Source organism: Haliotis cracherodii, unplaced genomic scaffold (assembly GCF_022045235.1).
Source record: "Haliotis cracherodii isolate W230 unplaced genomic scaffold, xgHalCrac1.p SCAF_13, whole genome shotgun sequence".
NCBI classification, from domain to species: domain Eukaryota; kingdom Metazoa; phylum Mollusca; class Gastropoda; order Lepetellida; family Haliotidae; genus Haliotis; species Haliotis cracherodii.
The window spans coordinates 39,095,878-39,123,227 of record NW_027266268.1 but is presented as its reverse complement, the minus strand read 5'-3'; the positions used below and the strand labels follow the sequence as shown (position 1 = coordinate 39,123,227).

Here is a 27,350-nt window from a genome sequence, read left to right as displayed (position 1 = left end):
TCCAGGTGTGTTAGTCATGAAGTAGGTCACATTATGTCCATTTTTCGCAAACATTATACACCCGAGTCGAATATTGAACAGGGGCGTGTTGCACAAGAGAGACAGGTTCAACAGAGCTGCATAGAAAACACATTAACTTGATTTATAGCAACACATTCACCGTAATCTTATTGACTAAATTTAGGTGCTACGTTCCCGCCCGCGGAACGCTAGCCGAGTTGTAACATGTCTCTGTCAATCCCGTGGTATTTAATCAACAAACAGTCAAACGGAATTGAGATATTTGTAGTGGATACTTACAATTGAAGGCGCAACGAAATTCACAATCCGTGACCGCGGCAGCGTGAGGTTTGAAAATGTAGTTTTCACGTGTTTTCTGTCAGTCGCGTGCAACCCCCGCCCGTGACCTCTCGTTTCGTCACGATGACCTCCGCATATTGTCAAGTAAATCGACAACAGCTGACTGGGTGAGCGCGGTATTCGTGAATATGAATGGGGAATGGTTTGTGCGGGGAATTCTCGTCTGAGCTTGATCGAACATGATCGAAAAGCTACGCTCTGTTAGCGCCGAGACTTCACGTCTCTTCTAATTATCACTTCGCACAGGTGAATCCCAATAACAGCTAACAGCGAGGAGTTGTTTACGACGGTTGCTAAGGCAACGGAAAGAGTTAGCTGTTATTCGTGGACCAGGTGGTTGCCATCCTTTTTCTTTTGCATAGCAACGACCTTAAACGTAGGACGATAGACTGGGGCGCGCCCCTGCACATGTGTAGCATTCGGCACTTGTATTTTGAAAGAAAATAGCGGTGGAAAAGAGGAATAGGAAAATCTTGCTTCCGCTTTGTGGGCGATCTGCGCATGTCTGGTAGATAGCGACGCTTTTCGAGAAGAGAAGTGTCTCTCCTTCGCATAGGAGCGGAATACTAACCGCGAATATCTGGATACAATTACTATCTATTACAGAACCAATGAACTGATGGACTTGGAATATTCTAGTGTCTGACGGTTTATTCTCACTATGGACGGACTTGTGGTGTTGTGTTTGGTGGCGAGTTGGCTTAACACTATTACAGGTGAGATAGACTGAGATATAATATATCTTAAGCGGTTCTGTGACTAGCTTGAAAGCCGTGTTAACCCACCGGTGTGCATATGATGCCTCTGTTGATGTGGGGTAGGGGTTTATGTGTGTGTGTGTGGGGGGGGGGGGGGGGTCGACAATAGGTATATGTAAGGGCGATTAACTTTAATCACCTTAAACGATCAGCTATGTAGTGGACTACCATTAGGGATAAAGCGTTCGTTCGTCACACCGAAAGCCCGGGTTCGATTCCCCACATGGGCACAATAAATCTTGGGACTATCACTCACTCACCCACTCACTATTTCGAGAATGGGGGTTATCGTTGGTTTGTAAGTTTTAATAAGTAAAACAGTGTCAAAACATCATGAACAAATACATGTTTGACGATTCTTGATAATGGTTTTGTAAACTGTTGTAATTCAACATTTAATACAGACGCTGATATGTAGCACAATGACTGTTTCATTTATGGTGAGTGAGTGAGTGAGTATGGTTTTACGCCGCTTTTAGCAATATTCCAGCAATATCACGGCGGGGGACGCCAGAAATGGGCTTCACACATTGTACCCATGTCGGGAATCGAACCCGGGTCTTTGGCTTGACGAGCGAACGCTTTAACCACCAGGCTACCCGACCGCCCCCATTTATGTTTTATACTGACCTCTGTTTTATCTTATTATATTCGTTAATATTCTTCTGACTGAAGAGATATTATTATTTATACACTATTAACTATACCTTGTATTGCCAAGCAACATGTGAAGATGCGGGGTAAAATAGGCCTTCAGCAACCCATGCTTGCCGTAAAAGGCGACTATGCTTGTCGTTAAAGGCGGCTAACGGGATCGGGTGGTCAGGTTCGCTGACTTGGTTGATGCATGTCAACGATCCCAATTGTGTGGATCGATGCTCATGATATTAATCACAGGATTGTCTGGTCCAGACTCGATTATTTACAGACCGCCGTCATATAGCTGGAATATTGCTGAGTGCGGCGTTAAACAACAAACCAAGCAACCAACCAATCAATGTGTGTATCATTCTTACATCAGCACGCCACAAGAGTACTTAATTACGGTGTTTATACACCCAACACAGGGGAAGGAAACCCCGGCTAATACGGTTGTACTTGTACATCTCATCTGTACGGAATGTACTGTAGAAACATTAGTAACCCCAGTCGAATATTGAACAGGTGTGTGCTGCGCAGGAATTTTTATTATATATTACGTGAACTTCAACCTACTGTGAGTTGAACAGCGACCGGGGTGGAGCGAGCGGAGTTAAACTGTTGCTCTTTAACACTGACCAGGTTTGACCTCCATGTGGGGACAATGTGTGACGTGTCCCCCCCCCCCCCCCCCCCCCCCCCCCCCCCCCCATCCCGTCATATTGCTTAAAGCAGAGTAAACAATACAAACATGTTCTCTCGTACTCTCTATTCTATACAATTGTATTTGAAACCTTTTCTGGTTTCTGTTAACTACACGCCACGGTGTAATATATATACCATTTAGTGTCACGATATTGACACTTGTTTGTTCATAAGTGTAACATGATTCATATTAGTCAAATACAAGAATAACTGCATGATCACGAATGGCGGAGCAGGGTGACCCATGGGGGCGTGGCCGGTGGGGGCGTGACCCGTGGGGGCGTGTGTGAGTCATTCAAGACAACGCCACAGCGCTAATCTTGGTCGTTCCTGGTGTTATCGCCAGATTCTGTCTATTTAAAGAAACTGTCATCAATTTCAGTTTTGGTCCCGTGAAACTGCATCTACCCTTCACACGTGTTTTTTTTATCACGCGTTAACATGACCATCTTCAGATGTTTTTTGTTTTGTTATTTATGAAAGGGTATATTATGATACCTTTATGAAGGAATTGTGTTTATTCAGGGAGAAATAATACTGATTACATATACACCCATTTTAGACCATTGGCTGTATGTTATAAATTAACAGCTTGTACAGCATGGTGCACCAAATGCTATACATGTATGTAATTCTATTTCTGGTGTCCCCGCCGTGATATTGCTGAATATTGCTAATAACAACGTAAAACAATATTCATTCACTTAATGTAATTATATGAATTATATGATCACGTTTTTTTTCCATTTATTTAAAATTGAAAACGAAAATATTAAAATGAGATATGTATTAAATACCAATTACCGAGAAGAACACATAACGAAGAAACTATTAATCCGATACGTCAATTAATGATTGAGGATGAAAAACAATGGTGATAACATTATTGAATCCCCATTGCTTCCAAAGATGAACTCGATACAGCAAATACTCAAGAAATGATTCACGCCTTTGATGGGTAGTGCAGCTATGCTTGTTTCTGCGGGGAGTGATTTAGCGGAGATAGGAATCCTCGTTTGTTTTCCGCTGCATATTTTCCCCACACACTAGATGATTGCTTTCCCAGACCTTGATGCCCTTCCAACTAAAATGAACCCAAATACTTCATTAGCCAAAGCATCTAAACAAAGCGTTGTCAGCTAACACGTATCTCAATGCAGCTAACAGGATATGGTAGCCCAGACGATACCTAGATAACAGATTCCTGTGTTTAGTGTTAGTCATAAACACTTAATGCGTAGGCGAAGTTGCATTACCTAGGCGCGCCGATGTTGACGCAAGAGGTATGTCCGCACCCCGATAATTCGATAACCGCGTAATCCGGACGATGTCTGCTGGGAGCGTTTATAGTGAGTGAGTGAGAGAGTATGGTTTTACGCCGCTTTTAGCAATATTCCAGCAATATCACGGCGGGGGATACCAGAAATGGGCTTCACACATTGTACCCATGTCGGGAATCGAACCCGGGTCTTTGGCGTGACGAGCGAACGCTTTAACCACTAGGCTACCCGATCGCCCCTGGGAGCGTTTATATGCTATTCAAAACATTTGAAGGAAACCCGATTTTTTCAAATGACTAGTTAATCTGTCATGGCGTGAGAGATTATAACTATAGTGATATGAAAGATTCGTGTTTCTTTATCTTCTTTTGAGTTGTATATTGAGCTGAAGGATTGTAAGCTTGCACCCATTACTCTTTAATCAGGACATGTGTTTATCGGGACGATTTCATCAGGAATAGTACCACAGAGTTGTGTCCCTTGGCAACACCAGAATCCTATGATCATGTGTTAGAATCCTGGTTTGCAACGATTATATTTCTAGGTCTGTCGGGACGGTCGGGTAGCCTAGTAGTTAAAGCGTTCTCTCGTCACGTCGGAAACCCGGGTTCTGACACCCCCTGATATAACTGAAATATTGTTCAAAGCGGTGATAAACCAAACTCACTCACTCATTCAGAAACAGTACCGCCAGGATTAGCGGGGTCTGACTTTATATCAAATATACGTTCGCTTATATCATCATGTATGAAAATGGTCGCATTATTAAGGCAAGCTATGTCAGGCGGGCCAGGTGGTAAATGTGTTTGCCATCATGACCAAGACCAGGGTTCGATTCCCACCTGAGTCAAATGTCATTCCTCTGTGTGTGTCCTCTGTCCTGATTTTTTTACTCAAGCCCTGATTATGTTTTTAGATTTGTCAGCACCAAATTGTAACACGGCCGAGGCCTGCATCATTTTCCTCCCCTCAAACATCCACGTCGGGATACTTGAAATACTGTTAAACTCATCTCCCTCACTAACCCTCACCTCGACCCTTCGACGAAAGAATATTTAAGTGATATAGGTGGTCCTTTGGTTTAAGTGCGGCAAATCACTGTGTAGAGTTACGTCCCTTAGCTGTACAAGGATACACCAGCCTTTGGTTCGAATCCACGATTTGAACCAAACATGGTCAATGGTCTGTCAGGACCAAACCCCAGTTCGTCGTTTTCATTAAGCGATAAACATCTACCCCTGCATATATGTGCTCTTGTATTAACAGATAAACGCCTCGGACCCGCGCTAGTTCCGTCTTTCGTTCCTTATTCACTTATATAACAGAAATACTGAGTATTTGAAGATATGTCAAACTACTCACTCACTCACTCACTCAATAACAGTTCAGAATATATATGCAGTCATTGTCTCGGTTTGATCAGTAATATTAAAGCACATTGATAATATCACGTGCCACCTGTTTGGTCGACACTTAAACGTACATGTATATAGGCTTATCCCTCGCCGTGTTGCTGGAATATTGCTAAAAGCGGCGTAAAACTATACTCACTCACGTCGTTGGTTTGAAACAGCTGACATAAGTTTTCACCGACAAATATCAATTTGCGCAAGCAGCAACAATCCAACACTGCAGGCTATTCATGGTCTTGATCTAAGGTTAATAGCAACCGGGCTTTGTGACAGAGTTGCCAAGCAGGGTATGTCGTGCATGTAGACGTGTTTATAAACACAGCCTGTCGCAAGGTGCCGAAATCCATATGGGATCTGTCAGTTCCAAGCATATTTGCTTCTAAAAACTGTGTGCCAGTGTGTATATCGTTTACAAGTGTTTCAATGTTGTGTACGTTAGGTAATTATGGAGGATGAGGAATCTGATGCAGAACGGGAGTGTGGTGTGCACATTTCGATTAATAAAGCGTTACCATGACCACAGTCCCACGCGGCACAACGTGAGCTGGCTCGAGCCTACATGAAAAGTGAAAGTAAAGATAGCTCGCTCAACAATGCCAGTTGATATGCTGCATGAACCATCATACACTGAGGAGCAAAATAAACTGTACCTCTAGGTTGATTTTATCATGTTTGATTTTCAGTTTAAAACATCTTACGTTTGTGATATTATATAAAATTAGTAACTGTATTGGCGCTTAGTCAGTGCTCATAGAATAATTCTAAATGGTTTGTTTTTAAAAAATATAATTTTTGTTAAATATTTAAAAATTAAAGTAAACAAGTCGCATGATACACAACTGCTGATTGGTATTTTAGATATGTTATCTTTGAAAATCGATAAAATAAATTTCCTTAGCACAAATTTACACATTCAAACGTGGTAGGGGTCATGTGGTTGCAAATTTATTTCTTACCCCAGTCTTAATTGAACCAATTTATTTCTTACCCCAGTCTTAATTGAACCAGTTTATTTCTACACAAAATCACCCAGCCACTGATTACGTTTTACAAAATGTTGCAGGAATGAGTGATGTTTAAATCAACCTAATCAAATTTAACAGCAGTTCTTTCAATTAACAATTACATGAAAAACAAACTCGGTATACCTAAATTTAGTCCTCAGTTGTTTTGAGGGTTGTGACTGTGTGCATGGCCGTGTCATAGCGACGATTCATGACAACCGTTATCTGATTGAACATTTAATTCCAAAGTCTAATTACCGTGTTGCTCTGACATGTATATGAAGTAGGAAGAAAAAGAAGAAAAAATGTTATTTATGTGTCACATGTTGTATGTGTATATATCAGAGATAAACAAACTTGCATAAAATACACACAACTTCAGGCCATAAAAGGCCTATGAGACAAAATGAACAAAGAAAAACATTATTTATATAATAAAATTATAACTTACAGGATTGCAAAACCCAATAAAAAAAGGATTACAATTTTAAGTAATAAAATGTTGCCTACGTGCAAACATATTTTAAATAAGTGCGGCAAGAGGTTTTATATACGTGTTACAGTTCATTAGGAATACAGTCTGGTCCACAAGAGAGAATGAAATAAATGCAGGATCAGACTATATAATTCTCAACCATAAATCATATCTTAGGTCAGAATAAAATGAACAAATAATGAGAAAATGTATCTCATCTTCTACAGCGTTATTATTACATAATTTACAAATTCTATCCTGTAAAGGCGTGATAGGTTTAGCAAATCTACCAAATTCAACTTGTAAGAGTAATGTGCCGCAGCCTTACTTGCTTAGGATACTACGATGGGACCTGTTCATAATACACGTAACATAGGGTTCAGCAGACAGCGAGTGTTCGAACAATCGATAAATACGAAGGAAGAGAACATGGATGTCAACTTCTTTATTATGAGGAACACAACGTTTCGGAGTATATGCTTACTCCTTCATCAGATGAATATAAGTATCAAGCTTATTTTCATTTTGTAAACCTCTATCATTCCACAATTCTGAATACTAATTATGCTCATCTAACGCTAATAACTTATATTTTAGACGGGTAAAATCTGATTTGGTTAATGCATACCGTCAGAGACACTTAGGTCTAAACTATTAAGCAAAGCCAGAACATTGTTTACCCATCTTGATATGTATAGATTCACTTACTTTCCGTCACTTATAAGATGCTAATGCCATTCTTAATCCCCATTGTATTGTACATTGAACATCAGCAATCCTGAACGAGCTTTGCAGACACACAGACAGATTGTTTAAATTTGAGTCTCACCTCACATAAATATTTACATAGATACATATAACGGTACATATAAGTGAGCCACCCGTTAAGGGTTACGAGAGACTTAAAATATATCACAGTTTATACATCATAAATATAAACGGTATATAAAATATACTATCAGTCACTAGCCATATAAAATATTTTTTTCTTCTTTGGAGGATTAAAAAGCAGGTTTGCAACTATGTCACGTCTCATTAATTACTGTTGTTCATATTAATGACCTAATCTGTGTCATGTGACATTGGCTAAATCAGCCAGAGACGGAAAATAGGTAAAAGGCAAAAACAAAAAATGAAATCATATCACAACACGAAAATAAAAATCTTATTTATACTACAACTGTGACACATATCAATTTGGGATAACACTTTCTTTGTAAAGTACATATTCTCCTACTTTTTTGGATTGAACACACACTGCCAGATTGAGGCACCTAATCGCCAGCACAATAAGTCAGCGATCTAACCCAATCTGCCACCGAGACTTCCACACAAAATATGTGATCTGGACAACCAGTTGACGGACTTTCATTTTTGTGGATATTTCGGTGGCTGAGTCCATCAATCCCGGACGGGACTCAACCCTAAAAAGTAATAGAATCCGTACTTAATTAAGAAAGTGTTATCCCAAATATAACATTTGTTACATTTGACCACTTTCTAAATGGCATTGTGTGTTCAGTACTATAATTCACAATAGATATGTTTACCCAACTCACGCACATGAGTCCCGAAGGACAGGCCAGACCCGTGAAGATCCGTGGTAGAATTGGTCTTCAGCAACCCATACTTGTGGTAAGAGGCGACAAACGGGATCGGGTCGTCAGACTCACTGACTTGGTTGATGCATGTCATCGTATCCCGATTGCGTGGATAGATGCTCATGATATCAATAACTGGAATTTAGGTCCAGACTCGATTATTTACAGACCGCCGTCATAAAGCTAGAATATTGCTGAGTGCGGTGTAAAACAACAAATAAACAAACTTATACCGACGTCATATTGCAATAATGTCGGCATGAAACAACAAACATACCCAACAAACCCAATACCCCCCTCCCTCCCGCCACACACACGCACACCGTGCCCCGACACTCTCTTTAATCATGGTCTTTCAAAGTGATAGGCGAATTGAACTTATTGCTCTCTGTACTATCATCAAGCAGCCGTACACAGAAATCGGTGAACATGTTCGTGTTTAACCTAGAGATAGTGCTTCCGACAAGCCAGAACCTGACACCACCACTGCTGCTAGAACTGTAGAAAAACAGAGGAGGTTTAATAGATTGTAACCCTCTGTCGTATCAGTGCCAAAATCAACTACCTGAGGATGCTTTCCACGATATAATACCATCAGGACACCCTCCATTACCGTTCCACGAGGTCAGTTAGTGCAACATGTTTACAAACGTTAACGTTAAATGATAGGCATACGTTTAGTAAAAGTAGAAATTGTAGTCCATAGTTTTGAGGGGAACAACCCAATTTTAACCATTTGGTGTAAACAACTTGAAATATTCCCCCAGCACAGCACGACCACGTTGCAACAACAAGCTGCACATATATGCGCCGTTTCCAAAGCACTTATGCTGCACAATTGACGCTTTCGGTAATACACAAGCATGTTGCCTGGCGTTGCATCAGCTATAAATAGACACAGGGAAATACCGAGCTGGTTTTGAATCTCCTGGTGCGAGATTGCGATCTGTTTCCTAGCGAGAAGGTGGTCGGTGAAGTGTGTTTAGCTACAGGTTACACTCAACCAAATGTTTTCTCAAAGACGTGTATAGTAATGTTATATATTGTTTTAAATGATTTAACATTCAACAGCTATAACCTGTACGTGGGTGCACAGTTTTGCCTTAAAGCAGCAATAAAAACAAAAAATATGACTAGTCTGGAAGGTAATTAAAGGTACCGACGTTTACTACAATATCTGAAAAAACTATCAAACCTACTCCAGTCAAAGTTAGGTGGAACGAGCATTCATTGTAACAGCCATCTGCATAATGCTACCCCTGCGTCACAGGGCCATATGACACAGTTGAACCAATCAACTCAACTCGAAAAGGTGCACGGGATTCACGAACGCACGAATACGGTGTAAGCTTTGGGCGTCTCAACGTGCGTGATTCCCGTGCAGTTCCCAGTTGAGTTGATTGGTTCAACTGTCATATGGCCCTGTGACGCAGGGGTAGCATTATGCAGATGGCGATTTCAATGAATGCTCGTTCAACCTTGACGAACAGGTCTTGTTGTTGATGAAATATAGTGATAGCTAAATAGACAGATTTTTTATTCACGCACCGATTGTCTTTAAATAAAATATCCAGTTATGTATAATAATCTCATACCAACTTTGACTGGAGTAGGTTCGATAGTTTTTCAGATATTGAAGTAAACGTCGGTACCTCAAATTACCCTCCAGACTATAAGTCAGCTCCTTTTCCGAGTACCGCACCAAATGTCGCTTGCTTGAACATATTTGTGGCCACATCCATCATGTTAAAAAAGACAGCACTAGATTTAGAAAAACATCGTCTGTTTTAATTACTGGATGGATGTACATTTAGGAAACATAAAAATCATACACCAAATCATCAAATCACAGCTGCCAGACGATTCAATCTTCGCTGAAGGCTGCGAAAACTGCTTGTCGAACGACTGATTCTGATTTGGTGTAGTAGAACCGTCACTGGGGTATTCGTCTCGCGGCAGTCGGCGAACTCCGGGATGAACGTCAGATAAACTTTGGATGATGTGGCGAACCACATTCCTCCGCTCTCCTGGCGGACGCTCTGTCCACATCCCCATGGATGGGTTCGTCTTCAGCCGTCGGTGAAGTCCGGGATGAATGTCAGCGTAACTTGGACGACAGTTTTATTCCGTTTTATTATTCCGTTATATTTTCATGTACAAATGTTTATTTTATCCATGTTTGTTTACGATGTTCAGCGGTGAGACGAAAATAAAATATCGATCTGTCTGTCTGTCTGTGGAGAATGGACATAGTGCCGTCGAGAACACGAAGAACAATGATCATTATTATAATTATATACAATAATTTCATATTGTCGCCATGTATTTTACATATAATTTGAAAACAAACGGAAAAATGTGCGAAGCGTTTTTTGGTCGCTGTATTGCCATGTGAGATCCAACACAATGTTAGGCTCTGTGCATCATATACACCTGAAGTCAATGTTAATATACATTACCCGACGCCTTTTCGCGATAAGGAGCCTAACGCGTTCAGTATATAGTTTTCATTCTAAACCACTGTAGCGGGGCACATGGACACTTATCCAAACGTCACTGACCAATAAAATTCTAGTATTTTACATGTAACGTAAAATACATTCCTTTATATTTATCTACATGTCTGTGTTTTCTGTTTGACTTCAGGACAGCAGGTGATCGTCGTTCAGAACGTCCGACTTGTTAATGGCTCCAGTGCCAATTCTGGGAGGGTGGAGGTCCTGGTCAACGGGTCGTGGGGGACCGTCTGTGATGACCAATGGGATGACCTGGATGCGGCAGTTATATGCAAGATGCTGAATTACAGGTGAAGACACGTGGGAAGTTAATCCTTCATCATGATTGATGACTTTTGAGATTTTCTTGTTTCCTATCACCATGTTTAGCAGTAATCACGATATAGATGTTCTCGATTGAGTAATCACAGATGTCATGGGAGATCATGTGTAATTTGAAAGGGCGCATCGACTGCGAGAGGGAGGAGATAGAGAGGGGTAATAGGGCGGCGTGTGTGTGTGTGTGGGGAGGGGGGGGGGGGGGGGGGGGCGTCGGGGCGCTGACAGCTAGGATTATGACAGGACGTGTAGGTGAGGTGTATTTCACTTGGTTTCTTTTAGTGGGAATTTGTTGTCAGAACTTTCATTCCATCAAATCCAAGAGAGCGTTCATGAAATGTTATGACTTACAGTAAACTACGGCTATAACGAACACGCTTATATCGAACTGACGGATATAACGAACTGTTTATTTTGGTCCCGCCCATTTGTTGTATATACGCTAATAACGAACTACGGTTATTACGAACTAAAATAAGGGGCGGTCGGGTAGCCTAGTGGTTAAAGCGTTCGCTCGTCACGCCAAAGACCCGGGTTCGATTCCCGGCATGGGTGCAATGTGTGAAGCCCATTTGTGGTGTCCCCCTCCGTGATATTGCTGGAATATTTCTAAAAGCGGCGTAAAATTATACTCACTCACGAACTAAAATAAGGGGTCCCTTTGAGTTCGTTATAACCGTAGTTAACTGTATTTTCATTCTCCATGATTTGTTCTTGGTGTATAACAAAGTGTGATACAACAGGAACGGTGGTCAAGCTTTAGGAATGGCCAGGTATGGTCCGGGCACGGGTCCCATCCATCTTGACGACGTAAGATGTGACGGCGACGAAGAGCGGATTGACCAGTGCCGTATGACCGCTATCTCCAACTGTCAACACGGTGAAGATGCAAGTGTAATATGTGACCCCAGTGGCCCCGTCGTCGACTCTACACCTGCAGCAACGACGGAACGACCACGGACCGTGGGCCCAGTAGCGAGCAACTGTGGATCTGGTGGTGAGTTTCAATACATTACGTTTTTGCCATGCATTCAAAGGCTAACTCACAACAAATGAAACACATTTTGACATTAAAACAATGCTCCTTATTGATATCAATGTCCAAATGTAAACGGTTCGTTGAACGTTTCGCAAACATCAGTTTAATTCATATATTTTTTTAAATACAATATAAACAAAATAACGCTCCATGCTATGGCTTATCTCCCTTTGGGTATCAGATAACTGGGTCAGTCAAGAGTGAGTGAGTGAGTATGGTTTTACGCCGCTTTTAGCAATATTCCAGCAATATCACGGCGGGGGACACCAGAAATGGGCTTCACACATTTTACCCATGTCGGGAATCGAACCCGGGTCTTCGGCGTGACGAGCGAACGCTTTAACCACTAGGCTACCCGACCGCCCCGGTTCAGACATGGTAAGGTCGTAACGCTAAGACCAATAATTATGAAAAGAAAATGAAATATCTTGAAACAAACAATTTGCTTAAACTCTAATCTCATTAAAACCAGGTGTTAGTTCTCGCTACCGCGCAAGAAAGATTTGAGGACATCCAATTACAGGTCACGTCCGAACGACCTTTCGCGAACTTTGACCGACCAATGAATTCGACATTAGCCCATCCGAAGATTTCTTTCTCAAGTTGTACGTCTCCAGTTTCAAACTAGCGGGCCGCCTTCGTGGTCTATTGGTAGAGCGTCCGCCCGCAAAGCGAAAGGTTGGGGGTTCAATCCCTTTCCGCGTCGTTAGTTGGTTTGTTGTTTAACGCCGCACTCAATATTCCAGCTATATGACGACGGTCTGTAGATAATCGAGTCTGGACTAGACAGTCCAGTGATTAATATCATGAACATCGATCCACGCATTTGGGATCGATGACATGCAGTCGCCTCTTACGACAAGCATAGTCGACTTTACGACAAGTACGTGTGTGTGTGTACGTGTGTGTGTGAGAGAGAGGGTGTGTGTGTGTGTGTGTGTGTGTGTGTGTGTGTGAGGTATATGTGTCCGTGTGTGGGGAGAAATATGTCTCTAAAAATAAGAGATTCGGGTTTATCCTGCATGCAGCTTTTTGACCATTCTCGTCGATGTTCTGTTTTGAAACAATGAAAGCAAGCAGAGACGTCAATCTACAGTCTCAGATTAATTTCGGATTGTACACACATGACGACATGTGGGTTGTAAGCAGCCTTAAGTTCAAACGCATTCACGTAGATTTGTATCTCAAACATCTGAAACATGCTTCTCTCAAAGAGATCAGTGACAAAATACATTCTTAGTTCTGCTGGTGCTGCTTACATGTCGGGCGGAATGAAACGGACGTACATCCCACGTTACCCCAACTGTATGGAGTGGTGCTGACAGGTGCGTTATAACGAGGACTTCTCGGAAGACTCCCAAGACCACATGTATTCACTTTTTTATATAAAAACATCTCGCCCCTTGATGTGAGTTAGCAAGTATTGCACAACATGTTCTACAAAAAATACATTATGTGGTATCTCAGTCAACTCAAAGGTTTTAGACAACAGTTCACATATCTGCGTGATTTGACGAGCACTTGCAGCATTCCGGAGTAAGGGTATATATGTTTACATGGCAAACAGGTGATCACTTGATTAGTTTGTTAACCTTGTGTAGCATATACACACAGACACAACTCCAGTATGTTGATCCCGATGTCAATGAAGCTTTTGGATATAGTTAAATATGTCATGTCCTAGGGTTCCGACGTTCATTCAGTCTTGCCCTCACACTTTGAAAGTTCATACTCCAATGAACTCACACAAAGTGAAAGTCATTTTTAAAATGAACGTCAGTTTCGCGTCATGTGACCGAGTTCTCATTCTGTGGAAAAGCCGTGTGTTATGTAAACTTCATATGAACATGTTATATAGGTGAGCTACAAATGATATTGCTGTGTTTTCCAGCTCCAGCGCCACCCGTGAGGCTCGTGGCAGCCGACAATCAGTCCGGGCGCGGCATCGTGGAGGTCTTTAACGGTTCGTACTGGGGCACCGTGTGTGACGACTTCTTCGACGAGAACGCGGCCAAGATTGTGTGCGCCGCCCTCTGCTTCGAGTGAGTGGGGAAAGTGACTGTGTTGAAGCACGAGGGGGAAACTGACTGTGTTGAAGCACGAGGGGGAAACTGACTGTGTTGAAGCACGAGGGGGAAACTGACTGTGTTGAAGCACGAGGGGGAAACTGACTAATGTGTTCAAGCACGAGGTGGAAACTGACTGTGGTAGCACGAGTCGGGAAACTGACTGTGTTGAAGCACGAGTCGGGAGACTGACTAATGTGTTGAAGCACGACTGGGAAACTGACTGTGTTGAAGCACGAATCGGGAAACTGACTGTGTTGAAGCACGAGTCGGGAGACTGACTGTGTTGAAGCACGAGTCGGGAGACTGACTAATGTCTTGAAGCACGACTGGGAAACTGACTGTGTTGAAGCATGAGTCGGGAGACTGATTAATGTGTTGAAGCACGACTGGGAAACTGACTGTGTTGAAGCACGAGTCGGGAGACTGACTAATGTCTTGAAGCACGACTGGGAAACTGACTGTGTTGAAGCATGAGTCGGGAGACTGACTAATGTCTTGAAGCACGACTGGGAAACTGACTGTGTTGAAGCATGAGTCGGGAGACTGATTAATGTGTTGAAGCACGAGTCGGGAGACTGACTAATGTGTTGAAGCACGACTGGGAAACTGACTGTGTTGAAGCACGAGTCGGGAGACTGACTAATGTGTTGAAGCACGAGGGGGAAACTGACTGTGTTGAAGCACGAGTCGGGAGACTGACTAATGTCTTGAAGCACGACTGGGAAACTGACTGTGTTGAAGCATGAGTCGGGAGACTGACTCGTGTTGAAGCACGAGGGGGAAACTGACTTATGTGTTGAAGCACGAGTCGGGAAACTGACTGACGTCTTGAAGCACAAGGAGGCAACTGACTAATTTCTTGTAGCACGAGTGGGGAAACTGACTAATGTCTTGAAGCACGAATAACACAATATATCCACCAAGCCTGTTCATTCTATTCAACAATCTGTTAAAGGCTGTCGCAGAGAGAGACAGCAGCTGTCCTTGGCTCAATCCAAAAACGAGGTTAAAGTTCCATGCCTTTTTGTCGTAACTGGGTTTTTCAACACAAACGTCCTTCCCAACAGCTGATGTCGTCTGCAGCGCCACAGTTCACTGGGTTGCGTCCCTTAGGCATGAATCCTATGATCCAGACGTCCAGATTCGCCCTATATTAGGCGTCTAAGCTTGTTTATACCACCACCATACTGCGCTCGTTTCACCAACGTTTAGGATCAACATTATCTCGTTGTTTCTTGCCTGATCAATCTGCCACATTGATATAACTGACTTACTGTTCGGCGTTCCCCAAACTTATTCACTCAAACACGCCTTTCTTCCCAGCACCACATTCGCCCGTGCTGGAGCACCACCGGAAGCCATAGGACTGCCTCGTTCTCAAATAGTACTTGATGATGTCCGGTGTGCTGGAAACGAGGCTCAAATTCAATCCTGTCCAAACAATGGTTGGGGGAACCACAACTGTGCACCGACGGAGGTCGCCACGGTCACGTGCGTGGATCTCCCTTACAGACCTCCCGCTGGTGAGTGGTGTTCCTAGTGAGAGACTTTTCCTAATTTTATAACGTGTATCGTTTTCTCATGTCGTAAGAGAGTTTGTTTAAAAGAAACCCACCCCGCGAAGATGACGTTTTGAGAGGCGGGTCTCGCTGTGGGGTTGGATAAAGTGAGGGTGTGTAGGTTATTTAGGTTCGCAATGGGTAGTAGCCCAGCAGTTAAAGTGTTGGCTCTATTACCAGGTGTGTGAAACCCAGTGTCAAATCTCATCCGGAGTTATGCTGAAAGCAGCGTATAGAAGTTATTGATTGATTGAGTGAGTGAGTATGGTTTTACGCCGCTTTTAGCAATATTCCAGCAATATCACGGTGGGGGACACCAGAAATTGGCTAGGTTATTTAGGTTCGCAATGGGTAGCCCAGCAGTTAAAGTGTTGGCTCTATTACCAGGTGTGTGAAACCCAGTGTCAAATCTCATCCGGAGTTATGCTGAAAGCAGCGTATAGAAGTTATTGATTGATTGAGTGAGTGAGTATGGTTTTACGCCGCTTTTAGCAATATTCCAGCAATATCACGGTGGGGGACACCAGAAATTGGCTACACACATTGTACCCATGTCGGGAATAGAACCTGGGTCTTCGGCGTGACGAGCGAACGCTTTAACCACCAGGCTACCCGACCGCCCAGCGTGTAGAAGTGTGCGGCGAGACATGGTATCAGTCTATAAGTTCCGATTTTAATGAGGTTGCTCTGTAATGCACCAGCCTTGTACCGCCCACATGAGTGAGTGAGTGAGTGAGTATGGTTTTACGCCGCTTTTAGCAATATTCCAGCAATATCACGGCGGAGGACACCAGAAATGGGCTTCACACATTGTACCCATATCGGGAATCGAACCCGGGTCTTCGGCGTGACGAGCGAACGCTTTAACCACTAGGCTACCCGACCGCCCCACCGCCCACATGAACATGCCGCATGCGGGAGACCACCACACAGGATCACGTGGTGGCTTCACGCTGATACCATTTGACACGATGCAAAGAATGTGCATTGTTTTCTCTTGGAAATATTCGTCGTCTATTTCTGGACAGACAATGGAAAGCCGAAAGCTCAAATGTGTTTGTTATTTATGGCCCAAAACACCGATATATCGTCGTTGGGGTTTCCGGGTGAGGGATGTATGAGCGGAGACTCAATAGCTCTGACGGTCAAGTTCATCGACTTGTTTATGCCGTGTCATCGTACCACGAAAGCGTGGGACTTTTTCATAACATAGGTCACGGGTTTGTCTGGTCAAAATGTTATTATTTACTGATACTGTGGTACTGTTCGTTAAAACAAACAAAGCAATATTATGATAAATAAACATACAGAATTTTCAGCAAACTGGTAAACGTCTATTACCTGCATACATCTTTGCTGACACGGTTTGTGATAAGATGAAGGATAGCGTGGATCAATGAATAAAGGATGGTTTTTTTGTTTGTTGTTTAACACCGCACTGAGCAATATTCCAGCTATATGACCGCGATCTGTAAATAATCGACAGTCAAGTGATTGACAACATGAGCATCGATCCACGCAATTGGAATCGATGACATGCATCAACTAAGTAAGCGAGCCTGACCACCCGATCCTGTTTGTCGCCTCTTACGACAAACATAGTCGCCTTTTATGGCAAGCATGGGTTGCTGAAGACCTATTCTGCCCCGGATCTTCACGGGTCTAATAATAATGGATGGTGTCATGTTTAAGTATTAACGACTAATGAATTGATGTTACATAACTTTCCGACTGTACCCTTCACAAACATTGAAAACAATGTTGCACGAGGTATGAGGACAGTCTACATGAAGCAATGTTGTAAGAGCTATCCCCGTGTGTGTAGATCCGGTGCCGGTGCTGGAGTGCCGGGAGGGATACCTGATCGCCGCCTTCAGCAGAATCCGCGACCCTAACCTGGAGACGAAACATCTGAATATCTCCAACCCCATCACCGGCGTCTGTAACGCTCGCAAGTCACAAGACAACAACACTGTCGTCATCAGAATCCCCTTTGATGGCTGCGGAACTAATGTCACGGTGAGTGCACAGAATCCACTTCACAAACTGTGGGACCAGTGTCACGGTGAGTGCACAGGTTCCACTTCGAAGGCTGCGGGACTGGTGTCACGGTGAGTGCACAAAATCCACTTCGATGGCTGCGGGACTGGTGTCACGGTGAGTGCACGGAATCCACTTCGATGGCTGTGGGACTGGTGTCACGGTGAGTGCACAGAATCCACTTCGATGGCTGCGGGACTGGTGTCACGGTGAGTGCACGGAATCCACTTCGATGGCTGCGGGACTGGTGTCACGGTGAGTGCACGGAATCCACTTCGATGGCTGCGGGACTGGTGTCACGGTGAGTGCACAGAAACCACTTCGATGGCTGTGGGACTGGTGGCAGGGTGAGTGCACATAATCCACTTCGATGGCTGCGGGAACAGTGTCACGGTGAGTGCACAGAATCCACTTCGATGGCTGCGGGACTGGTGTCACGGTGAGTGCACGGAATCCCCTTCGATGGATTCCGTATGTATATCCGGCTAGATAATCCCTACATGTTCCGTATCTATATATCCGGCTAGATATTCCATACATATTCCGTATCTATATCCGGCTAGATAATGCCTACATGTTCCGTATCTATATCCGGCTAGAAATACCATACATATTTCGTATTTATATCCGGCTAGATATTCAATACATATTCCGTATGTATATCCGGCTAGATATACCATACATATTCCGTATTTATATCCGACTAGATTATCCCTACATATTCCGTATTTATATCCGCCTAGATATTCAATACATATTCCGTATGTATATCCGGCTAGATATTCCAAACATATTCCGTATGTATATCCGGCTAGAAATACCATACATATTCCGTATCTATATCCGGCTAGATAATCCATACATATTCCGTATCTATATCCGGCTAGATATTCCATACATATTCCGTATCTGTATCCGGCTAGATATTCCGTACATATCCGATGTCTACATCCGGCTAGATATTCCGTATTGACAGCATTTACCGGATAAACTGACTTGTACATTTGTACATTTCAACGGATTAAAACATAGTAACGAACGGCAAAACACATTGGTAAGACGTGCTGCGGATATGAAACAGACAACTGTATAATTGTTGGCACGACTGTGCACTCCGGTCGACACGGCAACAATGACGTAGTAATATTGCTTGAATTCAGCGTAAGCCGTGCAACACCAGATCTCGCCGCAGTCTGCTTGTACAACACGACATCCGGGCTCTTTTAATACCGCCATTTCCTGGACATTATCGCGGGGAACGTCACTTCATACTTACCATGGGATCTTATTTCAAACCCATGCTTTGGTCATCCGGAATCGGGAATGAATACATGCAAATAGAAGATAAAGTATTTAAAAGTTATTTCTTCACTGAGAGTGATCACCCCACATACATGTACTAAGTCGACACATGCAAGCACGGGTTACAGGGGACCTCATGGGACAGTCTTCCCGTCCCGTGAGTCCCCACTGGTGAAAATATCAGCTTCACGAGGCAAGAGAGTTAACGGAGTATAAATAACCAGTTTCCACCATTGCCGAACTAGCCAGGAATTATGTTTTGGCTGGAGTAACGAGTCAGTGCATAGTCCCATCAAAATCGCGTAACGAAATCGACATCCGGTTCGTGAATTGCCGTGCAGACTTCGGTCGACTGCAGCATTTGGAAAATATGGGTACCGTCAACTTAGCGTCAACAGATACTTTCCGAATCGTTTCATGTGTTTAGGTTACACACAACCAAATGTTTTCCCATAGACTTCTATAGTAACGTTATGATTTTTTTTTAAAATAACTAAGCATTCAACAGCTATTACCTGTATGTGTGTGCACAGTTTGGCCTTAGAGCAGCAATAAAAAAAATAAAAATGACTAGCTTAGTCAGCTCCTTTTCCGAGTACCGGAAGCTAAACACACCACCCCCAGTTTCGCACCAAATGTCACCTACTTGAAAATAGCTGTGGTCACATTCAGCATAAGTCATCATGTTGAAAAAGACAGTACTAAATATAGAAAAACATGGTCAGTTTTAATAACTGGATGGATGTACATTTGAAAGACATAAAAATCTTACAGAATATGCTCCAATCACAGCCTGCAGATATCTCTCGATCTACACTGAAGGCTACGAAAACCGCACTGTCCAAACTGGTTCTGATTTGGTGTAGTAGAACCTTTAGCCAAGGTGCTCATTTGATTTGATATACTTCGCAAAGTAAGACCTGTTTTTTACAATATAGATCTTGATTATCGATCTGATCGTCTTCACTGAGCGACGCCATTTTGTTTGAAGCAAAGCAAGTGATATGAGAGGTGGAATCTGATTGGTCAATATATAGATGTAACTCGTAATAGCCACTGGTGGCGCTACGATCGAGCCCAGAAATTCCAGCTCAGCTCGGCAAGGGTGGAAACTGGACTTTTACAGTCATTTAACTCCTCATGCCTCGGGAAAATGGACAAAGTGACCAAATATAAGTACACCTGTAGTTTCCGGCAGTTCTTCAATAATTGTATCCACTCATTTGCATCATTTCCTCTGTTGCAGTATAATGCCACCCACATTTTCTACAACAACGTCATCAAGTACGACTACACCGCTCTTGAAGGTCAAATCAGCAGGGTCAACACCTACCTGGTTAAGGTCACGTGCGAGATGCCACGACAAGCGGCGGTCACGCGACCTCTTGACCCTCAGACGCAGGTCGTCACTCAGAAATCCACTGGTCAGTTCGTTGTGACCATGTCGTTCTTCAGAAACAACACCTTCTCCAACCCTGACCCGCAGCTTCCCCTACGGCTGCCTCTAGGAGAGTGGCTCAATGTGGCCCTACAACTGGAGAACGTGCACGAACGGCTCAAGCTGATTGTACCCGACTGTGTGGCTACCCCAAATAATGATATCAACAACCCAATTAGATACCCGCTGTTCAGAAACAGGTATGCACGACCATTAGTTGAAGATCGACTATTTTCCACTATCTAAAGCCCTTTTCTGGACGAACTGAAATTGTCTTGGAATTATAATCAGTCTCTAAAAATGATCGAAACATATTATTAGTTTTTACAAAAATATATAAATTGATCTCTGAAGGATATTAGATTCTCTGAAAAGCATCTTCCCAAGGCAATGGCGTTAACTGAATATTACTGCGGAAACTGGACTTTTGTGGTCAGTTAACACCCTTGCCTCGGGAAGATGCCGAAAAGTAACTTGTTGTGGGTCTCTCAAAATATTTTTGGGTCTAAAACAGATATGCTTGTATAGTTTTGGCACTTTGTACCTATTTGAATTATTAAGTGAAAAAGTGAAAGTGATATTGATATATTAATTTACCAGTATTACTCATGTTTCAAAATATGCATTTCAAACTGGATGTCTGTATTTTGAGCTGTAATGTCAGAGCTAATTATAAAGGCGGAACCTGACAATGGTTCAATGTATTCTAACAAAAAAAGATACTGTAAAGCTTTTGGTGATAATTGTTAGCAAAATTGTTTGAATAAACGTATGATGTTTTGGAGCAGGAACCGAGAAAATAACCAGTCTCCAAAAACTAGTGTTCTTTCAAGGCATGTGTACTACGTGGATGTCAATCACTGGATTGTCTGGTCAAGACTCGATTATTTACAGGCCGCCCTCATATAGCTGGAATATCGCTGCATGCGGCTTTGAAAAACAAACAAACATTGAGCAATCGTCTTTTATTTCAGCTGTCGAGATGAACCTTCGTTGGCCTTCTTCAACCTGAATCAGACGCGTTTTGGCTACCGGTACCAGCCTTTCGCGTTCGTGGGCTACCAAGAGGTGTTCTTGCACTGTGGAGCGTTCGTGTGCGTTCTAGATGACCTGTCGGCCGAATGCGACCGCAGCTGTAACAGCTCCAAAGGTGAACCCACGACTGGCCGTCGGAGACGTGCGGCCTTCCCTCGGGAGAAAGTCTACGTCCACAGTGGCCCCATCATGGTGTACAAGTTGGACAACTCTATGACAGTATTGGAGAGAGTTGGCGAACGTGAGTATTTCCCAATATCTTACCTTACATCTTAAATACATTGTACATGGGTACAATGTGTGAAGCTCATTTCTGGTGTCCCCCGCCGTGATATTGCTGGAATATTGACTGGTCACTGACACTACAGTGGTGTGCAACTGATTATAACCCTGTTTCAGGTCTTAGTATTTTTGGCAATTCAAGCTCCTTAAAGCGAAACGGCGTCGCGTAATGTATATCAACGTTGACTTCAGATATATGTGATTCCCAGAGCATAAAGAATATGTCGTATATGACTGATATGCCTATATCCGTTTGTCTTGAAATTGTGGTAAATGATAAACATGGCGAAAAAACAACCAGCTTGATGGCTTGTCCCCCGGTTCGGTCGCCGCAGAGGGAAAATCACGTCGTATTTTCCGAGGGACAAGTAACATAATAACATCATGTTATCAATCATTTTTTTATCTCTTTATTTGTTTTTTTACATTGGTATCCAAACTGGCAAACTATCTTTATGTTGAACTCAATGACAACGATATGTCGTTTATGAAAATACGTATGGTCCCTCTGAATGAGCTCCAACACTATGATATGAATATTCATACTCCGCTTTTCTCGAATCCGTGTACTGTGTACAGATTCGAGTTCCGCGTGCACCGTGTTTATAGAGGGAGTTCAAGTGTACAACGTTTCGTTGTATATGGAATCCTTTCTATCTCTTCCCCGCCAAACCGACGTTTTCTCGGCCACATCCGTCTTGTTTTTATTTTACTGTTGAAACGCCGTGATATAACTGTATTGCTGTTGAAACGCCGTGATATTACTGTATTGCTGTTGAAACACCGTGATATAAACTGTATTATTGTTGAAACGCCGTGATATTACTGTATTGCTGTTGAAACGCCGTGATATAACTGTATTATTGTTGAAAGCCGTAATATAACGGTATTACTGTTGAAACGCCGTGATATAACTGTATTTCTGTTGAAACGCCGTGATATAACGATATTGCTGTTGAAACGCCGTGATATAACTGTATTGCTGTTGAAACGCCGTGATATAACTGTATTGCTGTTGAAACGCCGTGATATAACGATATTGCTGTTGACACGCCGTGATATAACTGTATTGCTGTTGAAACGCCGTGATATAACTGTATTGCTGTTGAAACGCCGTGATATAACTATATTGCTGTTGAAACGCTGTGATATAACTGTATTGCTGTTGAAACGCCGTGATATAACTGTATTACTGTTGAAACGCCGTGATATAACTGTATTGCTGTTGAAACGCCGTGATATAACTGTATTACACAGTTCACTCACTGTACAAGTGTATCACCGATTTTTCAGCTCAAACCATCTCCAGAACATTCACATTCCCTTTGCCGACGTCAACTGAGTCCCCGTTACCGACGTCAACCCCATCCCCGGACGTCCAGGGCCGCATAGGGACGTCGGTCAAGGTCATCCACCACGAAACAACGACGGTGAAAACTGACTTTGGCGCCAATGGTGTACTTCCTGACCAAACATCTAAGTCCACAAACGTCCTGAACGACTCCACGACTACAACAAAATCTTCAGCAACGGATGATGTGACAGCAACGTCTGCTGCAGAAACGACAAGAGGTAATCTCGATACCACAACAAAGAAATACGTGACAACAAAAGACTACGAAAGAACGTCGCGTCTAAATGACGTAACAATACAGCGTCCAGTTGACGTCGAAACAAAGCCCAAACGACAAACCAGCAAGGCAACGACACCATTGGTCGATACTTCAAACGATAGCAGCTTCCTCTTGGAAAGGGGAGTTAACCCTGATACCCCTCACACGGCACAACACTCTAAACAACAAGCCAATACTCTGCAGGGGTACATCCCATCATTCATATCGGCCAGTGCCGGATGTGACGTCAATTTATTACCAATCTTCCTTTGTTTGTCTATATCTATAACACTCAGAGTTTTTTCATGAAGTCAAAACATAACATAGATTCCCGTCATTCATTTCCATGACCACAAATCTTGCTCATGTTTTTTTGGTTATTTTTGTATAAAAAGGTTTTACAGTCGCAATAACAAATACATGTCAATGACAAAATGCTGGTTGTGCTCAAAATGAATTTGTGTTCCTGAAACACAGCGAGTAAATGATCTTCCGCGGATTGTGATATGCACAGGAATTTGTTGAAGGAATTGTAAAAGGACAGTTTCTTTTTTTTTACCGATGTTCTTATACTATAAGCCGGTCTTATAACATATTTTTTGTGGATCCAGCCTAAGCTATTTCAAAGTAACAGGTGGGCAGGGTGCGCAGATGTGTCCAGTCCTCTTAGGCGTCGCATTTAGCTGTCCAGAGTTGTCTACCTTAGGCGTGCCAGAAACCTGTGATCGTTGGATTGAATCCCAGATTCGCCCTAAATATGTTTCCAGGTTTGTCAGCACTGACCCGTGTAGGTGGGTGTCACCGAAATGGTAATATCTACGACCTGCATTACTTATCTTCCGCATCAAGCTGACATGCCGTGATATAACTGGAATACTGTTCAAAGCGGCGTTCAACCGAACCCATTCACTTTTCTCACTAAAAATAACCAAATCCCGTCCTGACTGGGCCTCACTTCGGGGTGTTACGGTAGTTGTAGTCGTGACCTGCTCATTAAAGTATGACATGCTGCACTAAGGGTTTTTAATAAGTTTGATTACGGATTTAATAGCCTTCGCAGACGTGGAATACAGTCACGTCTCCTACAGCCTGACCCTCAAACCACTGGTGCTGGCATCACAAAGTCCGAAATACATGTTTTATTCACGTGCAGTGTCTTAACTCCCATGACACTGTATGGAGATTATGTTGACCGTGTAATTATTTGGATACAAAAACACCCCCACTCTCAGAAACGCAGAGTTGCCTTAAAAACATGTACCCACGTGCAGCCTTAGGAACTATACGAGCAGTTGCCATGTCCTTACGGGGCCCGCAGCTGATCTTTGGGTGAACAGGGTAACCCCGTTTATCCATACGGCCTCGTTTCTATTTAAATCATCCTGGGCAATTTCTGATTATGGAATCATTGGTACGGAGTTTTGTTCAATTGTATCATGAGGTTTTCAAATGAATTCGTCCGGTATGATGAGTTTCCGGATTAACGGGATTTCACTGTATAGAACCCGCGGGTTCGTCATTCCGTCCATTGTCTACACCGACCTATGCGGTCAGTATCAAAATACTAGACAAGAATGATTTATATTTATTCCATATTTTTCAACAAGCTACATTTACAGTTTTTATTATAAGTTAGTACACTATTATTAGTATATCAGATTGTATCTGTGCTTATTTTATTGTGTTATCAATTATATTTAACATAGGCAGAATGCCGGAATCATTCTACCACCGGCGTGCTTCTTAAGACAGCGTTAATGTGTACAACGTGTGACTCACGTGATGTGTTGTACCGGGGCGTTGTATTATGGTCTGTTTCGAGCTAGGTATGTAGTCGTGATGTATCGTCGCGAATGATGCCTGTAGCGTATTGTATGCCGTCAAATTTGCTGTGATTGCTTTGTACAATAGCATGTCAAGAAATGTATTTTAATTGTTCGATTTTCGGATACCTCTTACGGAAAACATCTTGAAGTCCTGTGTTCTTCCCGGCGATTCTGTCAACTAATCTGGGAAATGTTTACATTTTATTGTTTTCAGATTAAGATTTCAGATTAAGATTTTTAAATTCATGTTTTGTTTTGGCACACAATTCCGTAAACCCAGTAATACAATAAAATAGTCCCTGGTCGTGGCATTACAGTTGTATTTCCTGTGATAACAAGCCCTTAAGTCAGTGTTCGGTTTGTTTAATCTAACCTAGTAGGTTGTTTGTTTCTAAAAACTTGTTTTCTTAAATATAACGACTCGTTGAATTCACGTTAAATGTATCTCTCCACTGGAACTTTTTCACAAATGGTCATCTTTGGAGCAATATGGCCAGTTGAGTGCACCTTTGCCGTGTACGTGACGTATGTCATGTGTATGTCATGTGTATGTCATGTGTATGTCATGCGTATGTCATGCGTATGTCATGCGTATGCCATGCGTATATCATGTGTATGTCATGTGTATGTCTGGATATGACATGCGTATGACTTATGTTCACCTCCTCTGTAGAAAAAAATTAAGTATGTATTCATAAGAATGTGCGTACGCATTTCAGGAAGTACGAAAACGTTGTATTGTGGGATTAATTTTGTCATTGACATTATCTGCAAACATTGTGTTAGTTAATTCAGTGGTAATCTACCTGTCCTGCTACAAACGTGTCAAGTAGTTAACGGTGGAAGGTAACCTGTCGTTAAATACCATCAGTCCCAAAGAATCGCAATGGAAGAGCGCAGATGTGGTGTGACCTTGACCTACGCCTATGTTCTCATATATACCCCCCCTCTTTGAACATCAGTATCATAAGTGTTAGCGTGTTATATGTGCTGGTTCAAGGGTATCTTTTAGCACCGACTGAAATTGAAATTTATCATAGGAAATACGACTTCTTGCCATGATAACATTGCGCTTTGTATATATAAGCATACTGTGATAATACGTTTGTGTTTACCTGATATGTGCCTTGGGACAACTAATTCGTTCCATTGTTGATTATTTAACTTGATTTGGTAGTTCAAATATATGTATAGCCATTAGTTTAAAGAACAAAACATCGCTACTTCACTGTAAGTTATCAGTAATTAGACTACACCAGGCAACGACCATTTAATACAATGTTTGGTGCGGGGATTACTTGTGCACAGCGTATTGTTCCAGATAATACTGCTCAACAAAATTATTCCTAAGTGTATTACACACCTTTTGCACTACCATAAAGAAATGTGCCTTGATGTCGTGATAGAAACGCCCCCCCCCCCCCCCCCCCACTCGCAGACTATCAAATGGTCCACACCTCCCTCGTGTTTTTTAGTAATAAATCTCAGGTTTTATTGGTAATTTTACAGCATATTTATTTATCGATTTTAAAGTAAAGATATATCAGTCATGAATTGTAAATACTTGGTATTGAATTTAAACGCATACGTACAGAACGTGAATAAACCATTTACACATACATAAATGAATTTTCATATGGTTATTGTTTTTTGCAAATTGGTGTTTCATCTGTACTCTCACAGAAGTAGCCATGTGAGACCCGTGAAGATCCAGGGTCGAATACTGTAAACAGGGATTTTTTTGCAACCTTTTTATTATTGCGTCATGACACTGAGTTGAGTCAATTATCGTATTTGATAATTGGTCGCAATCCAACCCGATCAACTCTCCGGCCAACTCAGATTAACTAGCTTTGGAGAGAAGCTGTCTATTGTTTGGTAATCGAGAGGTCATCTCAACACGGCAACTCGCAAAAATATCTCGTCGCAGTATTGTCTTTGGTGTGGTATTCGCAATATTTTAACGGCGCAGAAATATAGCTGTTTACAGTAGGTTTTCAGAAACCCATTCGTGCCGTAAAAGGCGTAAGAGGCGACTAACGGGATCGGGTGGTCAGACTCACTGACTTTGCTGATGCA

General features: G+C 42.5%; 2 protein-coding genes across 3 annotated transcripts in view; one reads left to right on the top strand and one right to left on the bottom strand.

Annotated features, from left to right (window-relative positions):
• The window catches only part of LOC139459911 (receptor-type tyrosine-protein phosphatase kappa-like), a 31,584-nt gene extending 30,980 nt beyond the window's left edge, over positions 1 to 604 (bottom strand). The window contains exon 1 of one of the 2 annotated variants that reach the window (XM_071241635.1): positions 301 to 604. The gene's annotated coding sequence lies outside the window, so the exon portion shown is untranslated. The remainder of the gene's footprint in view (positions 1 to 300) is intronic. The other variant, XM_071241637.1, reaches the window with a different exon arrangement.
• On the top strand, positions 505 to 26,881 carry LOC139459912 (scavenger receptor cysteine-rich domain-containing protein DMBT1-like). Its single transcript, XM_071241638.1, has 9 exons — positions 505 to 1,076; positions 10,881 to 11,040; positions 11,812 to 12,065; positions 13,999 to 14,149; positions 15,500 to 15,699; positions 17,561 to 17,754; positions 20,324 to 20,715; positions 21,490 to 21,791; positions 23,126 to 26,881. Exons 1-9 carry the CDS (start codon positions 1,022 to 1,024, stop codon positions 23,752 to 23,754), a joined length of 2,337 nt encoding a protein of 778 aa, XP_071097739.1. The 5' UTR covers positions 505 to 1,021; the 3' UTR covers positions 23,755 to 26,881.
• The last annotated feature ends 469 nt before the right edge of the window (positions 26,882 to 27,350 follow it).

What these genes read in the sequence shown, in the direction of transcription:
- LOC139459912 (XM_071241638.1), top strand. Translation starts at nt 1,022, where the DNA reads ATGGACGGACTTGTGGTGTTGTGTTTGGTGGCGAGTTGGCTTAACACT. An exon ending in GAGCAACTGTGGATCTGGTG is followed by an intron (nt 12,066 to 13,998) that starts GTGAGTTTCAAT and finishes TGTGTTTTCCAG; the next exon opens with CTCCAGCGCCACCCGTGAGG. An exon ending in GCTGCGGAACTAATGTCACG is followed by an intron (nt 17,755 to 20,323) that starts GTGAGTGCACAG and finishes CCTCTGTTGCAG; the next exon opens with TATAATGCCACCCACATTTT.